Consider the following 18,995-nt stretch of genomic DNA (forward strand, 5'->3'; position numbering starts at 1 on the left):
AGTAACTTAACATTTATTAGGCATCTGCCATTTGCTAGATACTTTACATGAATAATTTCATTTAAGACTCAATACGTCTATCATAACCCCCATTTTAATACAGAGAAACTCTGGTTCAAAGAGCTAAATAACTCACCTTGGACCAAATAATAAATAAGCAGTGGACTCAGAATCAACCTACTTATTAGTTTGATTCTGAGTCCACTGTTTGCCATATTTCCCCAACTTCAGATATTATACATGGCATCTGTGTTGACTTTGCTTTAAATGAAAATCTGTACTAGAATTTATTTAATTTTTATTTAAATCTTGCTTTTTGAAACTTAAACTCAATTATTTAACTAGAAAACAGCATACAAAACTATGAATGAGCAACCAGCTATTCCAAACCTGTAAAAGGAAAGCCATCACCCCTTGTCATGAGAAGGAAACCATAAATACCTTATAAATAATGTGGTGCTATTGAATTCCAGCTAGAGGCTTGGAGAAGGTTCTAACCCCAATGTCTCCTCTCTCTGCTAAAAAAAAAAATTAACAAGGTTATAGAGATGTTAAAGACTTTTTAATACCAAACTGAGCCTATCTCCTTGATGTACTTGATGCAGGGAGTATTAAAACATTCAAATGGAAATAATATTATCACTATGTGATTATGTATAATTCAATACTGTTTAATGTAGTATCTGTGAGACAGCTAACATCACCTTCTAAACCATCTAGAGTCATTTCACATTCCACAAGTCATTCATATCCAATGTTTTCTAATGTGCTTTGTGTCATTCTTCCTAATTTCCTTGAAGAATAGTGGGGTGATGAGTCTGGTGGAAAGAAAAGAAGACTCAGGGCAATCACCACCATTTGCAAATCCTGGAGACTGATGTGGGAGAAAGTACTGATTTGTTAATTTTTTTCTTGCTCCAGAAGGTCAAACTAGGACACATTGTGTGACATTTTAAAGGCAACTTTTGTCTCAACATAATATACAAAAGAAACATTAAAACAAACCGAGGAAATGGTCACTGTTCTTTGCCCTGGAAAACGGATAGCAGATTATCATCCAAGAATAAAATAAAATAGATGATTTTATTGATTGGGAGCTTGGAGTCTAATTTCAAATAATTTTAAACTCTAGAATTCTCAAAGATGATATGATGCTTCTAGTAGCTCAAAGATCACTGAACACACTGTGACCAAAAGACCTGACAAGAACAATTTTGGAGGAGGAAATTTATTTGGGGACTCGCAGTTTCAGAGGTCTCAGTTCATAGACAGTTGACATAGTGGCAGAAGAATGTGGTGGAGGAAAGTGGCTCAAGACATTGCACCTAGAAGGAGATAGAGAGTGAAAGCGACTCAACTCCTCCAGTCATATCCAACCTGCCTGCCTGCACTGATGAGGTTAAAACTCTCATAACCCAATTATTTCTCCTCTAAAGTTCACATATGAGCTTTTGGGGGACATCTAATATCTGCACCATAACAATCCTGTAGCTGAGAATCATCCCACAGTAAGGTTTCTCGAAGTTAGCAATACTGACATTGAGGACCGTGTAAGTCTCTGCAGCCGGAGGCTGTCCTCTGCATCATAGGAGTTCAGCAACCTCCTTCTCTGCTACTCATTAGATGCTAGTCACAACTCCCAGCTATTACAACCAAAAATATCTCTGGACATTTCCAAATGTCCCCTGGGGAGCAGAACCACTCATAACTCCTGATGCAGCTACTCTTCTGAGATGGGAATCAATAAGAAGTTCCTTAAAGATTTATATCCCATGCACGTCTTTATCATTGTACTTAATACATCTAGCAAGCATCTATCGATGTCTATAACATGCCAGGTACTGCATTAAGTAAGCCAAAGAACTAGAGGACAGGCCCAGTCCCCACAAAGCCTTGTGATGAGTGTGCCAGGGTTGAGGGGGAAGAGACAAACCTGCATGTTCTCATAGTTGCTTGTGTGCCTGTTGGTTTCCACCATTATCTTAGGAGCTTGCTTATCTATCTATCTATCTATCTATCTATCTATCTATCTATCTATCTATTATTTCTTACATACATCACAATAAAGGAGTGCATTACATTCATATTTTTTTGCATTACAATTCTTAATACACCTTTAAACCACAATTTATCAAATCTCTGTTTGTATATAATGTATGTTGACACCAAATTCACATCTTCATACATGAATTTTGTATAATGATGACCATCTACCTTGCTATTCCTATTCTCCCTCCCTTTTGGGAGCTTCTTAAGGGAGAGAGCTATGTCTTTTTAATCTTTTGATTTCCAGGCCCTAGAAGAATGTCTGAAATACGGAAGATGCTCAACTGATGTTTGCTGACTAAATAAATGAGAGGGTGAGCAATTGGATAAAGTTGGGGAGTGGTAATCTATACAGTCCACTAAGCAACATCACCACCACCAACAAAATCAAACAGATTTGATTAGGGTAGGAGCAAAATTTACATTATTAAGTTTTTATTGCATCTTATGAAACATTAGCTTGTTTTTTTATCTTTCCATGAGTTTCATGATATTGTTTTTATAGTTACTGTCCCTCATCCAAACATATCTAGGAATATCACACACGCGACCTTCTTCTCCTCTTTCTAGCATTTCACTTTCTGGTAACAACTAAAATTGCTTCTTAGAAATGCTTCCCCCTCCAATTAGGGTTAGATTTTTTTTTTTTTTAAAGAGAGAGAGAGAGAGAGAGAGAGAGAATTTTTTAATATCTATTTTTAGTTCTCGGCGGACACAACATCTTTGTTTGTATGTGGTGCTGAGGATCGAACCCGGGCCACACGCATGCCAGGTGAGCACGCTACCGCTTGAGCCACATCCCCAGCCCCAGGGTTAGATTTTTTTTTACAAATATTATTTTTAATACATATTTTTTAGTTGTAGTTGGACACAATACCTTTATTTTATTTATTTTTCTGTGGTGCTGAGGATTAAACCCAGTGCCTTACATGTGCTAGGCGAGTGCTCTATTGCTGAGCCACAACCTCAGCCCCTACAAATATTATTAGTTGCTTTTGCATTTCACATTTAAGAGTCTTCCATAAGTGGTAAATTCCTTCATTTATACGTGTTATTAAAAATCATCCTTACAGAAATATAAAGACAGGAAGAAAATTCATTTATAGTTTTTCAACTAAGTTTGATTTTACATATTCAAATTTACATACTGAAAATTCCTCAGAATTTTTTTTTTCTTTACCAATGTGACTTTGTCATTTAAGTTTAGTTTCAGTTAATCTTTACTTTTCATATGAAATTCATGCCTCTTAAAAGGGACATTAAATGTGTGGCTTCTATAATGACAATATTTGGCTTCCAAACTTGGCACAGTTTCTAGGAATATAAATTCTAGGAATGTGGATTCTAGAAAGACACATGCAACCATTATTAGCAAGGTAATGGTGTTGGTGCAAGTGTTTTCCCACTTTGGAACCATTGTCAGTGCAAACCACTGAGCTGCACATATCTTTCAGTAAAACCAGCTGCACATATCTTTCAGAAAAACCAGTCTTTGACTATAGTCTCAAAATTTGGCACCTGATAGGATTCTTACCATTTTTCTAAGTCTCAATTGTCAAATGTGGCAAGATGGAAACATAGAAATTCTTCTAGTTTAAGGCAGAAAATTTGACAACTAGTTCTCACCAATGTATGAAATCATGTTAGTTGTTTCCCTGCCCTACTTTGGTATTGATCATTCTAAGTCCCAGAATGCTAAGGAGGATTAGTCAACAAATTCGAATTATGTTCCCTAGCTATTTCTCACATTTCTCCAAGTCTTAGCAGATTTGTCCAACTTGAGATAGATTGTGTGGGCTACGTAAAATGTTAGATCTGCTTTTGGTTTGAATTGTATGAAGTCAACAGGATAACACCAGAGAGATCATGTTGACCAGAAGCACTGATTGGTAGTTATTTTAGTCTTTAATTAATGAAGAATAGAATGGTGAAATTTTTCATTTAACCATTTTTTCTTGCATTAGTTTCTATTTTGTATTAGTTGCTTTGATAATGTTTTAAAAACTAAAAGTCTAAGCAGGAGAAATAAGAAAATGCATCACTAGGATAAAGAAAGAGTGAAACCAGTGATATAGTATGTGATCTTTCATCTTGTGACGCAGAAACTCAAAACCTAGGCCTGAAGGGGTAGAAGGACCTTCCCAAGATACAGCCAGTGGTCAAGCTGGAACAGAGGTCCAGGAGTACTGATTCTATTTATTGCTTGTTCCTTTAGAATAAGGTAGGATGATGTGATAATCCATGTTAGAGCACAAAGGTAGACCAAGTAAAACTCCAGGTCATTGGGATTTGTTTTGAGCTTACTATGGTGGAAAAGTGGCATCAGATAGTCTGCTGAAGAGCCACGTGATCACAGGGATCAGCAGTGTGAGTGGGCGAAGGAGACAGCTGCTCACACGGTACTTAAAGCCTTTCAGCCAGGAAAAAAATTCTCTCTGCACCTGGGTGGCATAAAACCTCATGCAAGTCGTGACTCAATCCTCTCGTCTTGAAGTTTTCCTTTCTTCATTCAAATTTGGGTAAAATGTATGCATCTCTACACATTTAATTGCTTTAAAGCAGAGGTGGCTTTTATCTAGCTTGATTTTTCCTTCCACAAACTTCTAGGTTGTCTATTATCTTTTGTGTTTTCTGACTTTGAACTTTTCTAAAAAAAATCACAAGGTGCTAATGGTGATGATGTATCTGGGTAGTGAGCTATTAGGTATTTTTTTTTTTATTGCTCAAATCTTAAGGAAAAAAATGTCATTTTTGCAAAAGTAACAGAGTAGCTATGTCAAGAGACTTTTTAAAAACAAGAAATGCTGAACACGTAGTATATGTCTACATTGTTATCAATATGTGTCTCTTCAGTGTTAGTCTTAAGTGCATGCTCTTATATTTATATGATTAAAATTTTGATATGTAATATTTATGATAATGTGCCATTCATCATTTCATGTTAGGGAACTGTGATGGTATTACTAAAAAGCTATTGATTCCTACTCCTAGCACTGTCAGAAAAAAAGATAAGTGTAAGTTCCACACAGGCAAGACAGTGTCTGCCTGTAGTTGCATTCACAGTGCTTAGCATAGTGCCTAATATAATATTGAGGCTTCCAAAATATTTAGTTGAATAAACAAACATATGAAGAAAATATAGGGACTGCATAGTATTCTCATAAAAATTGAGAAGATGAGGATTAGAGCCATCTCTTTAATGCCAGTAAATACATAAGTGAGATAAAGACATATCTACTGCTATAAAGATAAAATAATGGGAAGTAGGGGCAGGCAAGGGTGTTTTTTTGATGGAAAGGCAAACCTGTTTTCTCACTTAAGAACTGAAAATCAAGACCATTATGATTTGCTACCCATCAAAGCTTCCCACTCAGAAGAACACAGTTTTAAAAGGAATGCATTTATCCCATCTCAAAATTTTAGTGTCTCTTTTTTCCCCCCTAAAGCATAACGAGCTTGTCAGAGTTTCCATGGTGAACACAGGGCACCATGGAAACTGATAGATTTAGCTACACTAAAAGAATAAATAAAATAGGCAGGCATTTATTTCACTGTGCAATGACAACTTCTCTCCTAGACAGGGGAGGAAAAGTGGTTTCTCATTTAACCTGCTTGCCCCTCACTCTCTGTGCCTCATGAAAACATGAATCATTCTCACTGGATCACTCTACTGACCTATACTGATTGGATTCCTGTTCTCCTCAAGGTCCATTATTACCACTTCGGTGTTACTTCGGACTAGATCTGTGCGTCACCAGCAAACTGCTGGGAAACCATATACATTGTGGAAGTTGTAGATGACTACAATCCATACCACAGCGGCCAAGTGGTTCCTGGCAGAAGGGAATATACAAGTCTTCACAGTCTATCCCAATGAGACAGTGTGTGAGGACAATGAGAGTCAAGACCCAGATCCATCCTATCTTAAATGGATAAGCAAGTTAACCTCCCTGAACCTCGGTTTCCTCATCTATGAAATGGCTATAATATATCCTTTTCCTACTTCATAGTGTTGTTCTGAGACTCAAATTAGGACAGTAGAAGACAGATCCTTTTAAATAGTCAAGTTCTACCTAGCAGGAGAGATTGACTAGCTGCAGGGATAATAATTACATTGACAAGATGACCCGAATATCAAAGCCGATCTTAATGTGGTATAGTCCTCCGCCTCAGGCATTTAGAGGTTTAGCACACACTGGTCCTACCCAGTTGTTAGGGAGTTTGAGGGCCACTTGGTTCCACCTGGAGTAGGGAGAGTTGTGATCTTGAGAAAGGAAGCATTTCTACTTTCCTTTGTTTGAAAATTCTCATTATAAAATGTTGGAAGAACACATAAATGAAATAGAACTCTTTCTTGAGTTCACACCAAAGAGTTGCTCACCATTAGCATGTACCCACCATGTAGTCTGTTGAGTTTTTATCACTTAAATAAATAGGCAAGAAAGCCATCTTTTGAAATTTAGCATTCAAAGTCTATGTAGTGCCTCATATAGACCAGAACCCTTATACAATCTTCTGGGGGAGAGTAAAGGAGCAATTACAACACCCTGCAGGACCTCAAAGGAGGAAGACAACATCTGGGGTGAAGCAGAGGTGTCAAGGTTTCCTGGATGAGGGTGGGACAGGTAGGCAATACCTGAGGCATTTAGGAGTCGGGGGTGTATGGGAAAAAGAGGCAGGCTTGGGTGGTCAAGGGAAGAGGGAAGAGCATGAGCAAAGCAGATCCATGTCACTGGGAGAGCAGGGGAGCTGGGTCTGTGGAAGCTCAAGATGCTACCTTAGGAATGTCCCCTGCGAAGGACTTATTTTTGTTTGTTTGTTTGTTTTGTTTTGTTTTTTGGTACTGGGGATTGAATCCAGGAGTGCTTTACCATTGATCTATATCCCCAGCCCTTTACATTTTTTATCTTGAGACAGAGTCTCTATAAATTGCTGTAGGTATTGCTAAGGCCCCCAGTCTGGTCTTGAGCTTAGCATTTTCCTGCCTCAGCCTTCAGAGGAATCACGTCACTGGGATTTTAGGTGTGTGCCACCTTGCCCAGCTTTGGGCTGTGTTTTGAAAATGAATGTGAAAACTTTGTGCTCCCTTCTTTCTCCAAACCTCAGGATCCCAGAGAACCTTTCCCTGGGGATATCAGGATGGAGTCACATTGCAGGAGGATCAGTAATTTAAGAGTCACTAAGTCTGAGGGTAGAGAACCAGTGACAGTAGTGTGGGGAAATCCAGTCTTCTGACCTGTGACTGAGTAGGGCTAATCGGAAGCATGGTGCCTGTGCTTCTAGATCCTGAGCCCAGGTACCTACAACTTGATTAGTAATGAAAGTGGAACTCTGTATTTCTCAAAAGAGCTAATGCTTAACTCTTTTTCCTAGGAATGTTACTGCCATGTCACATGGAGGCCCGTGGTCACTCTTTCTGTTTAAGAAGATTAACTTCACTTAAATTTGCATAATGATTATTCATTTCATAAGCCACTTTATAAGAGCATTAGTGGACATCAACACAAAATTCACGAGCAATTCCCTTACCTCAATCAAATGGTTTCCATTGTTGATGGACGTTATCCATTTAATATGCTTACGGCTTTTCATGATTTTAATTATAGCACAAATACCATTTTATAAATTTTTTTAAGAGAGAGAGAGAATTTTTTAATATTTATTTTTTAGTTTTCGGTGGATACAACATCTTTATTTTATTTTTATGTGGTGCTGAGGATCGAACCCAGCACCCCGCGCATGCCAGGTGAGCACGCTACCGCTTGAGCCACATCCCCAGCCCCACACAAATACCATTTTAAAAGCTTAACATTATAGTACATATATTTCCCACGTGGCTACATGTTTACCTTATTGTTTTTAATAACTGTATAATGTACTGTGTGGTTTTCTTTCTTTTTTTCCTTTCCTTTCTTTTCTTCTTTTTTGAGATGGTGTCTTGCCTATCTTGAATTCCTTCAGCCAGACTTGAACCTTGAACTTTTGAGCTCAATGTAATTTCCTGTGGTAGCATCCCAAGAAGCTGAGACTGTAGGCATGCATCACTGTGCCTGGTCACAATGTATACTGTATCCTCATTAGTGCATTGTTGGTGAGACTGCCGATAAACAAGTACAACCATTCTGGAAAAGTAGTATGGGGCTTCCTCAACAAACTAGGAATGGAATCACCATATAACTCAGCTATCTCATTTTCTGCTATTTATACAAAATCACAAAAATCAGCATACTATAGTGATATAACCACCTCAATGTTTATTAGCAGCACAATTCATAATAGCCAAATCATAGAATCGACCCAGATGCCCATCAACAGATGAATGGATTAAGAACTAGTGGTATATATATACACAATGGGGTTGTACTCAGCCATAAAGAAGAATGAAATTATGACACTTTCTGATAAATGGTTGAAAATGGAGAAGTTTGTGCTAAATGAAATAAGCCAGTCTCAGAAAAATCAAGGATTAAATGTTTTCTTTCATATGTGGAAACTAAAGTAAAAGGAAAAAAAGAGAGGAAGATTGGATATCATAAAGACAGGGAAGATCAGTAGAGTAGAAGAAGGAGATTGAGAGGGAGAAAGAATAGGAAAGGGGAGAAAATATGGATTGAATTTTGAAAAGTTATGCTATGTGCATATATAAATATATCACAGTGAATTTTACTTCTATGTATAAATAGGAAGTATAATAAAAAATAAATAAATATATGGGTTAAAGAGAGATCAACAGAGTAGAGGAAAGAGAATGGGGGGGGCAGAGAGGGGAAGAAAAAAGTGGTAAAATGTGAACTGAAATTGGATTCTTTGCCTGTATGATTTTGTTGGTATGAACTCAACTACTATGTATAACTATAATGCCCTAATAAAAATATTCTAATTCACAAAACTAGCCTCATTTGGGCTGCTTTCATTAAAAAATTATTAGTTGTGTCTATTTTAGGGAACTAATACATATGTTGGAAACATTTAATTAAACCTTCTTTACAGCCAAAGGCAGACATTTCTTGCTTCTTCTTGAGGTTGATGTGTAGACAAGCTGAGGTCAAGGGAATGTTTCAGTGTGATGGCTATTGGGACTGCAAGGAGGAACTGTGGTCTACAGAATCAAGGAGAAGGGGCTGAAGTCTCCAAGAGGAGTACAAGTACAATGACATCAACTTCAGGAATTTCTAATTCTGAATCCTTGATAGGGTGACCAACCTTAGTTGGGTGTCTGAAACTGAGGAATTTCTGGATCTTGACACTTTAGGATTGAAATCAGGAAAGTCCCCTACAAAACAAAATGATGTCATCCCTCGAAACCCTAGCACTAATAAGGAGAAGCAACCTAAAAGGGAATGAATCATTTATAGAGACCAGTCCTGTGTTATAAAAGCAGCAATTCAGAGAATGCCTGTGCAGGTACTGCAAGGAAGACCTCACCCTTTATGTAGAAGTCAAAATAGATGTCCATCCAGATTACTCCGCTGCTCTGGGAAAACCCATTCATCCATTTATTCAACAAACAAGTACAGAACAGCAGGCATTGTTCCAGGCACAAGACACTTCTGCTGCTCTTCCAGTCCTTCTATTGCTAGTGTGTGGGTGGGACAAGGATAAATGAAAAAAACATGAAATAAATGAGAATGGATATGATTGATGCTGTGGCAGGAAAAAAGAAAACATGGACTAATGGAATAGAAACTGCAGGGGGTGGGGTGGGCTACTGGTTGGTCAGGGAAGGTTACTCCAAAGAAACCCGAGGCAAACCAGTGAGAGAAGAGTGGCTACGTCAAGATTCACTGGAAGCATTAGGAGCAGAGGAAGGGAACAGGGTGTTCTAAGGCCTTGAGGGAAACCAGGTAGTCCTTTCTAAAGAACTGAACGAAGGGCTGACCTAGAGGCTTCCCAATATCCTGATCCAAGAGCCATGTTTACAAAGAAGAAGATAAGGACACGGAGGCCTACTTGTTTTGTGGCAGTCCCTTGATTGCTATTCCAGCACCCTAGGCAGCTGCCATTCCCTATTTGACAGGGAGAACTTAATTTTCTCCCCTGGTATACAACTGAAAGTAAATCAAAGACAGTCATTTATTCAGACGTGATGTTGGGGTTGTTTGTGGACAATCACAAGGACCAAAACATTGACCTTAAGGCAAAGAGAGGAACTTTGAGATCCCCATGGACTCCCGTGGTGGAGCCCCGTGTGAGATTCTAAGATGTGCTTCCATAAACTCAAGGGAGGACAAATACCTATTCTGAGTCCCGTAGAAATTGAAAATGAAACTGATCATGAGGTAGACTTCCCCAACCGACCTTTCACCTGTCCGGAACTTGAGAAATAAATGGCCCTAAGAGAGAAAGGGGCAGAGAAGACTGGCAGATAGAAGTGTAGGCATGGCAATTAAAGAAAGGTAGAGAAGGTTGATTCTGATAACTCAAAGAGTTAACACATCCAAAACTAACGCAGGGGTGGGGAGAAAACCACACCCCACGGGAGTGCGGAGCCAACTCGCGGGAGAAAAATCCTATTGGCATTGAGGAGGCAGGGAGCCAGCCCCTGGGCGCGGCCTGCAGGGGGCAGGCGATCGCCCGGGGAAGCGGGGGCAGGACGAGGCCGGAGCAGGTGCCCGCTCCGCAGCTGCAGGCAGCCGCAGGGAGCCCCAGCTGTGCCTCTGCCGGTGTGCCCTGCTTAGCCCGCGGTCCCCGCGCTGTGTCCCGCCGCTGACATGTGTGCCGCCCGGATGCCTCCCCTGGCGCACATCTTCCGAGGGACTTTCGTCCACTCCACCTGGACCTGCCCCATGGAAGTGCTTCGGGATCACCTCCTCGGTGTGAGCGACAGCGGCAAAGTGAGTGGGCACCGGGTCTGGCCACCCGGACGCGCCGGCTGACAGGTGGAGGGAAGCTGGCGCGATGCGCTGCGGACGGAGTCCCGGGTTCGCTCCGCGCGGCTCCGGAGTTGAACTTGAGCGTTTGGCTCTCGCGAACGCCAAGCGAACCCTGACACTCGGTTCACCGGCTGGCTAGGGAGTGTCGAGTTTCCGGAAGCCAGGAGCAGTGGGGTAATCACACCCCTTCTGGTTCGACAGCCGTCCAGGTGGCACTAGAAAGAGAGGAGAGCCATTCCCCGACCCACAAACCTTAATAAGAGATCAGCAATAAACCATAACATTGCTTCATTCATCTTATATCTCTGGAGCCTGGCACAGTACCGGGCACAGGGTAGGCGCGTCATGAATTTGGTTTGAATTTATTGTGAAAGAATTAACAGGTCATTTGATCGCTGTTGATTTGCCCGTTGAGTACATAGAAGAAGCAAAAGAACTGATTTCATTCACCGAATCCTTGGCTCAACGCAGAGAATGTATTAATGATACAGGTTAGACAACTTGTAATACTAGAAAGGATAGTCGAAGAGAGATTATCCATCTCCCTGTATCCGCCCCCCCATACACACACACACACACACACACACACACACACACACAACCATTTGCATTAAAGCAAGCAGTTCCATTTTAAGGTTCAAAATGTCTTCTATGAGTGTACCTTCTACACTTCTTTTTCCCAAAATCAGAATTTCTACAAATGACATTGGTAACTTAATGTCTAATATTTTCCGTTCTGTACACACAGATGATGACTGCGTTAGTAATGGACTGGTCAGTTTAAGTAAAGTCATTCCATTTAAGGGAGAAAAGAGAAAATAAATCCAGGGGTGATATATTTTTGAGCTATTTTCCAACTACTAGTTTGGTTAGCAAAAGTACACATATTTGTGATTTGTCAGATTCAAGATACTACTCTCAACTAAAGATGTTACTGAATCAGTGACTCTTCTTACATTTGGGGAGAGGGCTAAACCCTATCTTCTTATAGTGCTTTAAAAATTATCTGTGCATAACTCAGAAGCTGTTGAGCTTCTGAGGTGATACAACTCTTAGAGTTCACTCAAATGCAGAGATTGCAGTGAACCCTGAGATTGGTGCATCCTTGCATGGGGACATGACCCTCAAGTTACGGGAAACTCATGTTGGGGCAAGTCCTGGGAAGCCCAGGTATAGAGACTACTGAACTATGAAAGAATGGAGATGTTGGTCTAATCACAAGGAGCTGTTCAACTCTTAGATTCCCTTTTAAAAATGAATTTCCTATATCCAGAATTCTAACTGGTAGAATAGCAGACAAGAGAGTGGGTTGGGGGACTGACTTTAACACTGGAGAGGAGTAAAAAAGGAAGTAAATTACCTTAAAAATTACCTTTCCTAGGGGTTATACAGAAAAAGAATTAAAGAGTGTCCTGAACACACAATTAGTGGTTGAGTCAGGGAGTCTATTCCTAACTAAGAAGCATATTTGGGATTGTAAATTTAGAAAACAGGCCATTCCCTCACAAGATATAACTAACTAGGAATTGACTACAAAGGTGAGTTAATTCAAGGGGTTTAGCTTTCCCAATGAAACTCCCTAATCAGTGAACTGGTAACTGTTCTTTCTATCTTCAGTGCAAGGCAGTTTATTCCTGTGTTTAATACAGGGCATGCTATATATATTTCAAATCTTGATTTCCCTCATGTTGAAATAGGAAATGCCTCACCTTTGGGATTGCTGAGATAATTGTCCATTTCTTATTTAAAACGTTTTACAGTTGAAAAAAGAAAATAGTGTCCCCTTGAAACAACAAATATGTGAAATAATCATGATCTTTAAGTTTTATTGGGTTTCCTAATGCTGTTCTTGGGATGAATCTTCAGATGAATCAGGAGCATCAGAGTTGCCTGTGAAAATGCTGATACCTGAGCACCAGTGGCAGAGAACTGAATTTCACAGGCCTGGAGTGGGACATAGGAAGTGGAATTTTAATAAGAATCCTGAAGGATTTGGACACAGGGAGTGGGTGGATGACATTCTGAGTAACTGTAGTATTTTGGTTGTGTGGTGGGACCACTTTAGTGAGATGTGGGGAGCTCAGTTTTGTTTCAAAGCCAGGTCTGAGATAACATCTCAAAGAGAAGGGACACAACTTCCTATGTCCTCCTTCTCTCTTGTATGCCTCGTCCCTCACTCCATATAACTTCATGTAGGCTCAGAGAATGGTACTATGTTTAACTCAATAATTAAAGCTTATATTCAATTAACTTAATTAAAATTATTCTTTAGCCAACATTTTGGTTTTGGGCATTTTGAATTCAGAGTTAATTTTTCTACTTGAACATCATGTAGCTTTTTAAAATAAGACTCTAAAAAGTATAATTAATTTGAAAATGTTTAATTAATCTTGAGACACAGTGTGCTCAAATATTACTGAGTTACCTAATTCTATCATATACAACAGGGTCAGGTTGACTTTTAAGATACATTAAGATGCTCTGGGACTTTTAATGCACACTTAGGCAGAAGCAAAAGTGAGGAAGAAAATCATTTTGGAGGCAGTGCCTTGGGGTAGCTGTAGTAAATCCTAAGGAGAAACAGAGACCTGAGTTTTGGTTAAAAGTCTACACTAGTTTTCCTGCTCTTAAGACCATGGGTGAAACACCTAACCTTTCTTGAGCCAATTTTATCATTTGTAGAATTTGATTTCCTTTTGCTAAATATTAAATGAGTGATGAATAAAAATACCTGGCACTTAGTGGATATTTGACATGTAACATGTTCATTCCATCCTCATTCTTTCCTTTGCCCTTAGCAAATTCTTAAGCTCTTGCTCACTGCAGCATTTTTTCATGTTTCCACTTGGTGGCACCCATGCAGGCCAAGCAGCAGAGAAGGAAACCAGGGCCTGGGAGGAATAGTGTGGGACAGCGAGGCAATAGCTGTGCATCCTCTTGGTCATGTCATTCATCTACTGGGATGCAAAGATGCACCTGGGAAGAAAGATCCGAGGAGCTGTTAGTCAGCTTTTCACCGATGCAAGCAAATTACCTGACAAGAGTAACTGAGAGGAGGAAAAGTTTGTTTTGGCTCAGGGTTTCAGAGGTTTAGTACGTGGTGGGCCAAGTCCATTGCTTTGGTCCCAAAGTGAGGCAGAACATTAGGGTGCAAGGGCATGGTGGAGAAGCAATGCTCCCTGTATGGCAGCCAGGAAGCAGCCAGGGTGGGGGAAGGGGCCACAGGGAAGATGAACCCTTTCGGGGCACTTCCCCAGTGACCCACCTAGCCATGTCCCACTTGCCCATAGTTCCCACTCAGTCCATTTAAAGTAGGATGGACTGATTAGGTCACAACTCTCATAATTCAATCATTTCACTTTTGAATATTTCTGCATTAACACAGGAGCTTTTGAGGGACATCTCATATCCAAACCATAACAGAAGTATTTATTGCACATTATTTTCCATACTTCTTAGTCGGCACAGTGTGATTATTTCCTATTAGAAAGCTGAGATTTGAGAATTCACGCATATAGAGATTGGGGTGGAATAGTCAGCTTTTGAAATATAGCCCAAGGGCCATGTTCTTTTTATGATAGCAGGCTGCTTCCTCGAGGCACGATGTGTGCCTTTAAAGAACTTACCCTTTATTAAAAGAGCCAAGATTTGTTGGTATAACAAAAGTGGGCTGATTCCTGAGCCAAACAGGGGCTCCTCACTGGAGATAAATTGATGAACAAAGTGTCTTGGTGGTGTTGGTAATCTAGTGGTACATTAACAAAATCTGCTATGACCTATCTGAACTTGACCTAGTCTGGGGGTGGAGGTAAGGCTTTCTCCAGTATCAAATGACATTTAAATTGTATTCTGAAGAATAAGTAGAAGTTAACTAGGTAAGGCAGATAGGATTCAAAGTAGAAAAGAACCTTCTAGGGCAGAGACAATAGATTATGCAAAGGTCCTGGGTAGACAGGAAAGAAAGGTCAAAGTGGTTAGAGTCTAAAAGTTCAAGAAAAGGATAACGTAAGGTAAGGCAGGACGGTTTGACTGGGTGATATCATGGAGGGCACGTGGAGTGGGGGAGGGATTGAACTGTGATTATAGTTTGCAGTTTGTACAGTTCACTTTAACTTCAGGATAAAGAATGCATTGGAAGGGAGTTGAGTGCAGGCAAGGAGGTCACATTGGAGCATGTTGCAGTAAGGAGTTCAGGTGAAATGGAATGTAGTTTAGATGAGGGAGTTTAGATGAGGGAGGCAGTGTGGCCTGCCAATTTATGAAACCCTAAGAATACCTTTATCACTTACTACTGTTGCAAATTTGTTGCTTAGCATTTCTATTTCCAAGTTTCCATACACTCACTCACACACACACACACACAACACAATTTATTTAATATACATCATGGGGTTGTTGAAAGGATTAATGTATTTATAAGTGTAAAATATATAGAATAATGCCAAGCATGTAAAACATGTTTAGTAATCATCAGCAATTATTGTCAGCAATGGAGATGGAAAGAGGTGGAAAGACTTGGTGGCTCTTTAGATCAAGTCAGCTGGATTTGATAACTTGTGTATATAGGGTTAGAAGGCAAGAGCATCAAGAGAAATGTATGTCAATGTATGTAAAGAACATAAACCAGGTGTATATCACTGTGTGTAAGCAGTACAGAGGGGCACAAAACCAGTGATAGGAAAGGCTTCTTGAAGGAAGCAGTCATTGAACTGAACCTTAAAGAAAAGACAGGATTTGAACATGTAGGACAGAATTAAAAGGCTCTGGCAAAGGCAATGGGCTGATGTTTGTCAATTCTAATGCTGTTGGGAAATTTGCTTCCATAAAAAGATGCTTTTCATGCCCAAGTATCACAGGATAACTCTGAGAAGTCTGATTTTCTAGAAAGCTGATTTCTTTGTTCAGAATATTCATAGCAGACACAGCTGGCTACCCACTCAATAGCTATAACCTTTTCTTTCTTACCACATCCTGAAGTTGATCGGCCTGTGATCTACTTGGCACGGGCTACCTCCGAGTGTGAGCCAGCCATGGTAATGTACTCCCACTTATCACTTACCATACTTGTTTTCAGCAGTCTCAGAAGAGACAGCTTAGCCCACCTCCCTCTCCAGGACCAGGATATTCTGAGTTCCTGAGCTTGGCAGGAAGGTGGATCTTTGCCTTTCCAAGCAGGAGGAAAGGATGACACAGAACCATTAGGATTTGTGATTCAGACTGACAGATCTCCTGGCTAAGCAAGATGGTGGAGCTGCCTTCCTTGGTAACTAAGCGTGGTTGGTGATTGGCATTCTGGCACACAAAAAATCAGTTAAGAAGCTTCTGGGATGTGGGAAGAGAGCCCCTCTTCCTTTCTTTGGATGCTCTCACTTAAAGACGGGATATCTGGGGTTGCTGCTGCCACCATTTGGGACCATGAGGAAAAGGTTAAGAAGATCCCAACCTAATCTCTGACATCTCTGAACTGTTGAGATCATGAAGTGTCTTTATTGTCTAAACTGCTGTTAGCTGGGTACTCTGTTCATTGCAGCCTGGCATACACATGTTATTACACTGCTTTTCTTTTTTTTTTTTTTAATTATTTTATTGTTGGTTGTTCATAACATTACATAGTTCTTAACATACCATATTTCACAGATTGATTCAAGTGGGTTATGAACTCCCATTTTTACCCCGTATACAGATTGCTGTGTCACATCAGTTACATTTCCATTGCTTTACAAATTGCCTTTCTAGTGACTGATGTATTCTGCTGTCTATCCCATTCTCCACTGTCCCCTCACCCCTCCCCTCCCCTCCCCTCCCCTACTCTCTCTCCATCCCCTCTACTATAAATCGTTTCTTCCACTTATATAATTTTCCTCCTACTCCTCCTTTCCTCTTTTTTTTTTTTTTTTTTTTTTAAAGAGAGAGTGAGAGAGAGGAGAGAGAGAGAGAGAGAATTTTTAATATTTATTTTTTAGTTCTCGGCGGACACAACATCTTTGTTTGTATGTGGTGCTGAGGATCGAACCCGGGCCGCACGCATGCCAGGCGAGCGCGCTACCGCTTGAGCCACATCCCCAGCCCCTCCTCCTTTCCTCTTATATGTAATTGTGTATAACCCTGAGGCTCACCTTCCAGTTCCATGCAATTTCCCTTAACTCTCACTTTCCCTCCCGCCTATCATCCCTGTTTAATGTTAATCTTCCTCAAGCTCTTCGTCTCTACCCTGTCCTTGGTTACTCCCCTTATATCAAAGAAGACATTTGACATTTGTTGTTACACTGCTTTTCAAAGAATCATATTTTTCAAAGAACTGATAGTTGCCTTCTGCTTTCCCTCTTTTTATCTTCTCTTTGTCGGCCCAAAATATCACTGTCTTTTTAGGCACCCATATTAGTCAAGTCCAGTCAATTTTCCTTTGGGACATCTGTGCATAGTCATTCCCATTGCCCCAGCTCAACCCTTTGTTGTCTCCTAGATAAAATATTACAGGAACCCCCTGTTTTCTCACCTCTATTTCAATGTTTCCTCCACATTACTGACAGTTATTTTCATGAGTAGTATCATACATCTCCTCTTCTGTAGCCATCGGTGGCTCGTTCACTAGTGCCCCAAGGTCCAAATGTCCTTGGAAGTTTCTAGACCTGACATTATTTGGACCTAATCTGTTTTTTCAATCCTTCCTCCTACTTCATCTCCCTACCTGGAAAATGGGAATAAATTTACTATGGCTGGCTCACACCACAATGTACCCATGAACCAAGAGATGATCTGTGAAAAAGTTTCAGTTTCCCAGCACATCATGCTCTTTTGTGTCTCCATGTTGTTTGTGTCAGTCTCTCAGCTTGGGATAGACCTCCTTTTACAACCCATTTTCCATTGTTTATCAAATGTTAAGGCGCAGCTCCACTGTCCCTTTCTTCCAGACCTTCTCTAGCCATCATTCCCTGATTGGAATAAATTTCCCCTTCCTCTGTCCTCTCATAAATATTTCTTTTTGTACAAAGATTGAACTCAGGAGCTCTTAACCACTGAGCCAATTCCCAGCCCATTTTTACTTTTAATTTTGAGACAGAGTCTTGCTAAGTTGCTTAGGGTCTTGCTAAGTTACTGTGGCTGGCCTTGAACTTGTGATCTTCCTGCCTCAGCCTCCCAAGATGCTGGGATTACAGGCATGTGCCATGGTGTTTGGCTCCCATAAAATTTTGCATGTATTTCAAATTAATATTTTTCTAGTGGTTAAGAACATGGCTTCTGGACTCAGACTCTGTGAATTTCCAATTTCAACTCTACTGCTTATTTGGAGAAATTCCTAATGTATCAGAGTCTCCACACCCAACGGTTGGTGTGTTGAAGTTGAATCCTCACTGTGAGGTATTAAGAGGGTAGACACTTAATCTGATCACTGCATTTAGAGATGAAGCCTTTGGAGGGGATTAGGATTAGATATGGTCATCTAGATGGAGCCCCATGATTAAATACTTGTGGTTTTAGAAGAAGAGGGAGAGAGAGCAGAACACACACACACACACACACACACACACACACACACACACCCCACCCTGTCTCACCATTCAGGGCCATGTGCTGTCTCAGGACTGTGCCAATAAGAATGTGACCCTTGGCCTTGGGCCAGAGCCATAAGCCAAAGTAAGCCTCTTTATAATTTACCTAGTCTGTGGTCCTGCATTATTAGCAACAGAGAATGGATCAAGAGAGAAGGTTTACTGCCTCTGAGCTACTTGTCTGTAATTTTACTTGTGCTCAAGTCATTAGGAATCAACTTAAGTATCATCTCCAAAATCTTTTTGTTATTTCTGTATTCTACAGTGATCTTTCCCTATTTTTTACATCTCTCTCATTGTCTTTCTTACAGAGTACTTATTCACATTCATTGACCAGGCCTTATTTGTGTCTATTTTTACTCAAATTAATTATAAAATTTCCTATTCACATGACTTGAAAAAAATGTAGAGAATATCTAATATTTCCTAACAGACATAAGATCTTGCAAATAGCATAGGTGCTCAGCAAATATTTATTAAATGGATGAACACTGAAAAAATTACAGCAACTGTTGCACAATTTGTC

General features: G+C 40.2%; 1 protein-coding gene across 1 annotated transcript in view; it reads left to right on the forward strand.

Moving 5' to 3' along the window:
• Positions 1 to 10,757: 10,757 nt before the first annotated feature.
• Positions 10,758 to 18,995, forward strand: part of GDA (guanine deaminase) — a gene marked incomplete at its 5' end in the record, with an annotated part of 105,919 nt that continues 97,681 nt past the window's right edge. The window contains one exon of the mRNA XM_081281696.1: positions 10,758 to 10,884. Within this exon, the coding sequence (XP_081137822.1) occupies positions 10,758 to 10,884 (127 nt within the window). The remainder of the gene's footprint in view (positions 10,885 to 18,995) is intronic.

This window comes from Spermophilus citellus (genome assembly GCF_964194105.1).
Source record: "Spermophilus citellus genome assembly, chromosome: 2".
NCBI classification, from domain to species: Eukaryota; Metazoa; Chordata; class Mammalia; order Rodentia; family Sciuridae; genus Spermophilus; species Spermophilus citellus.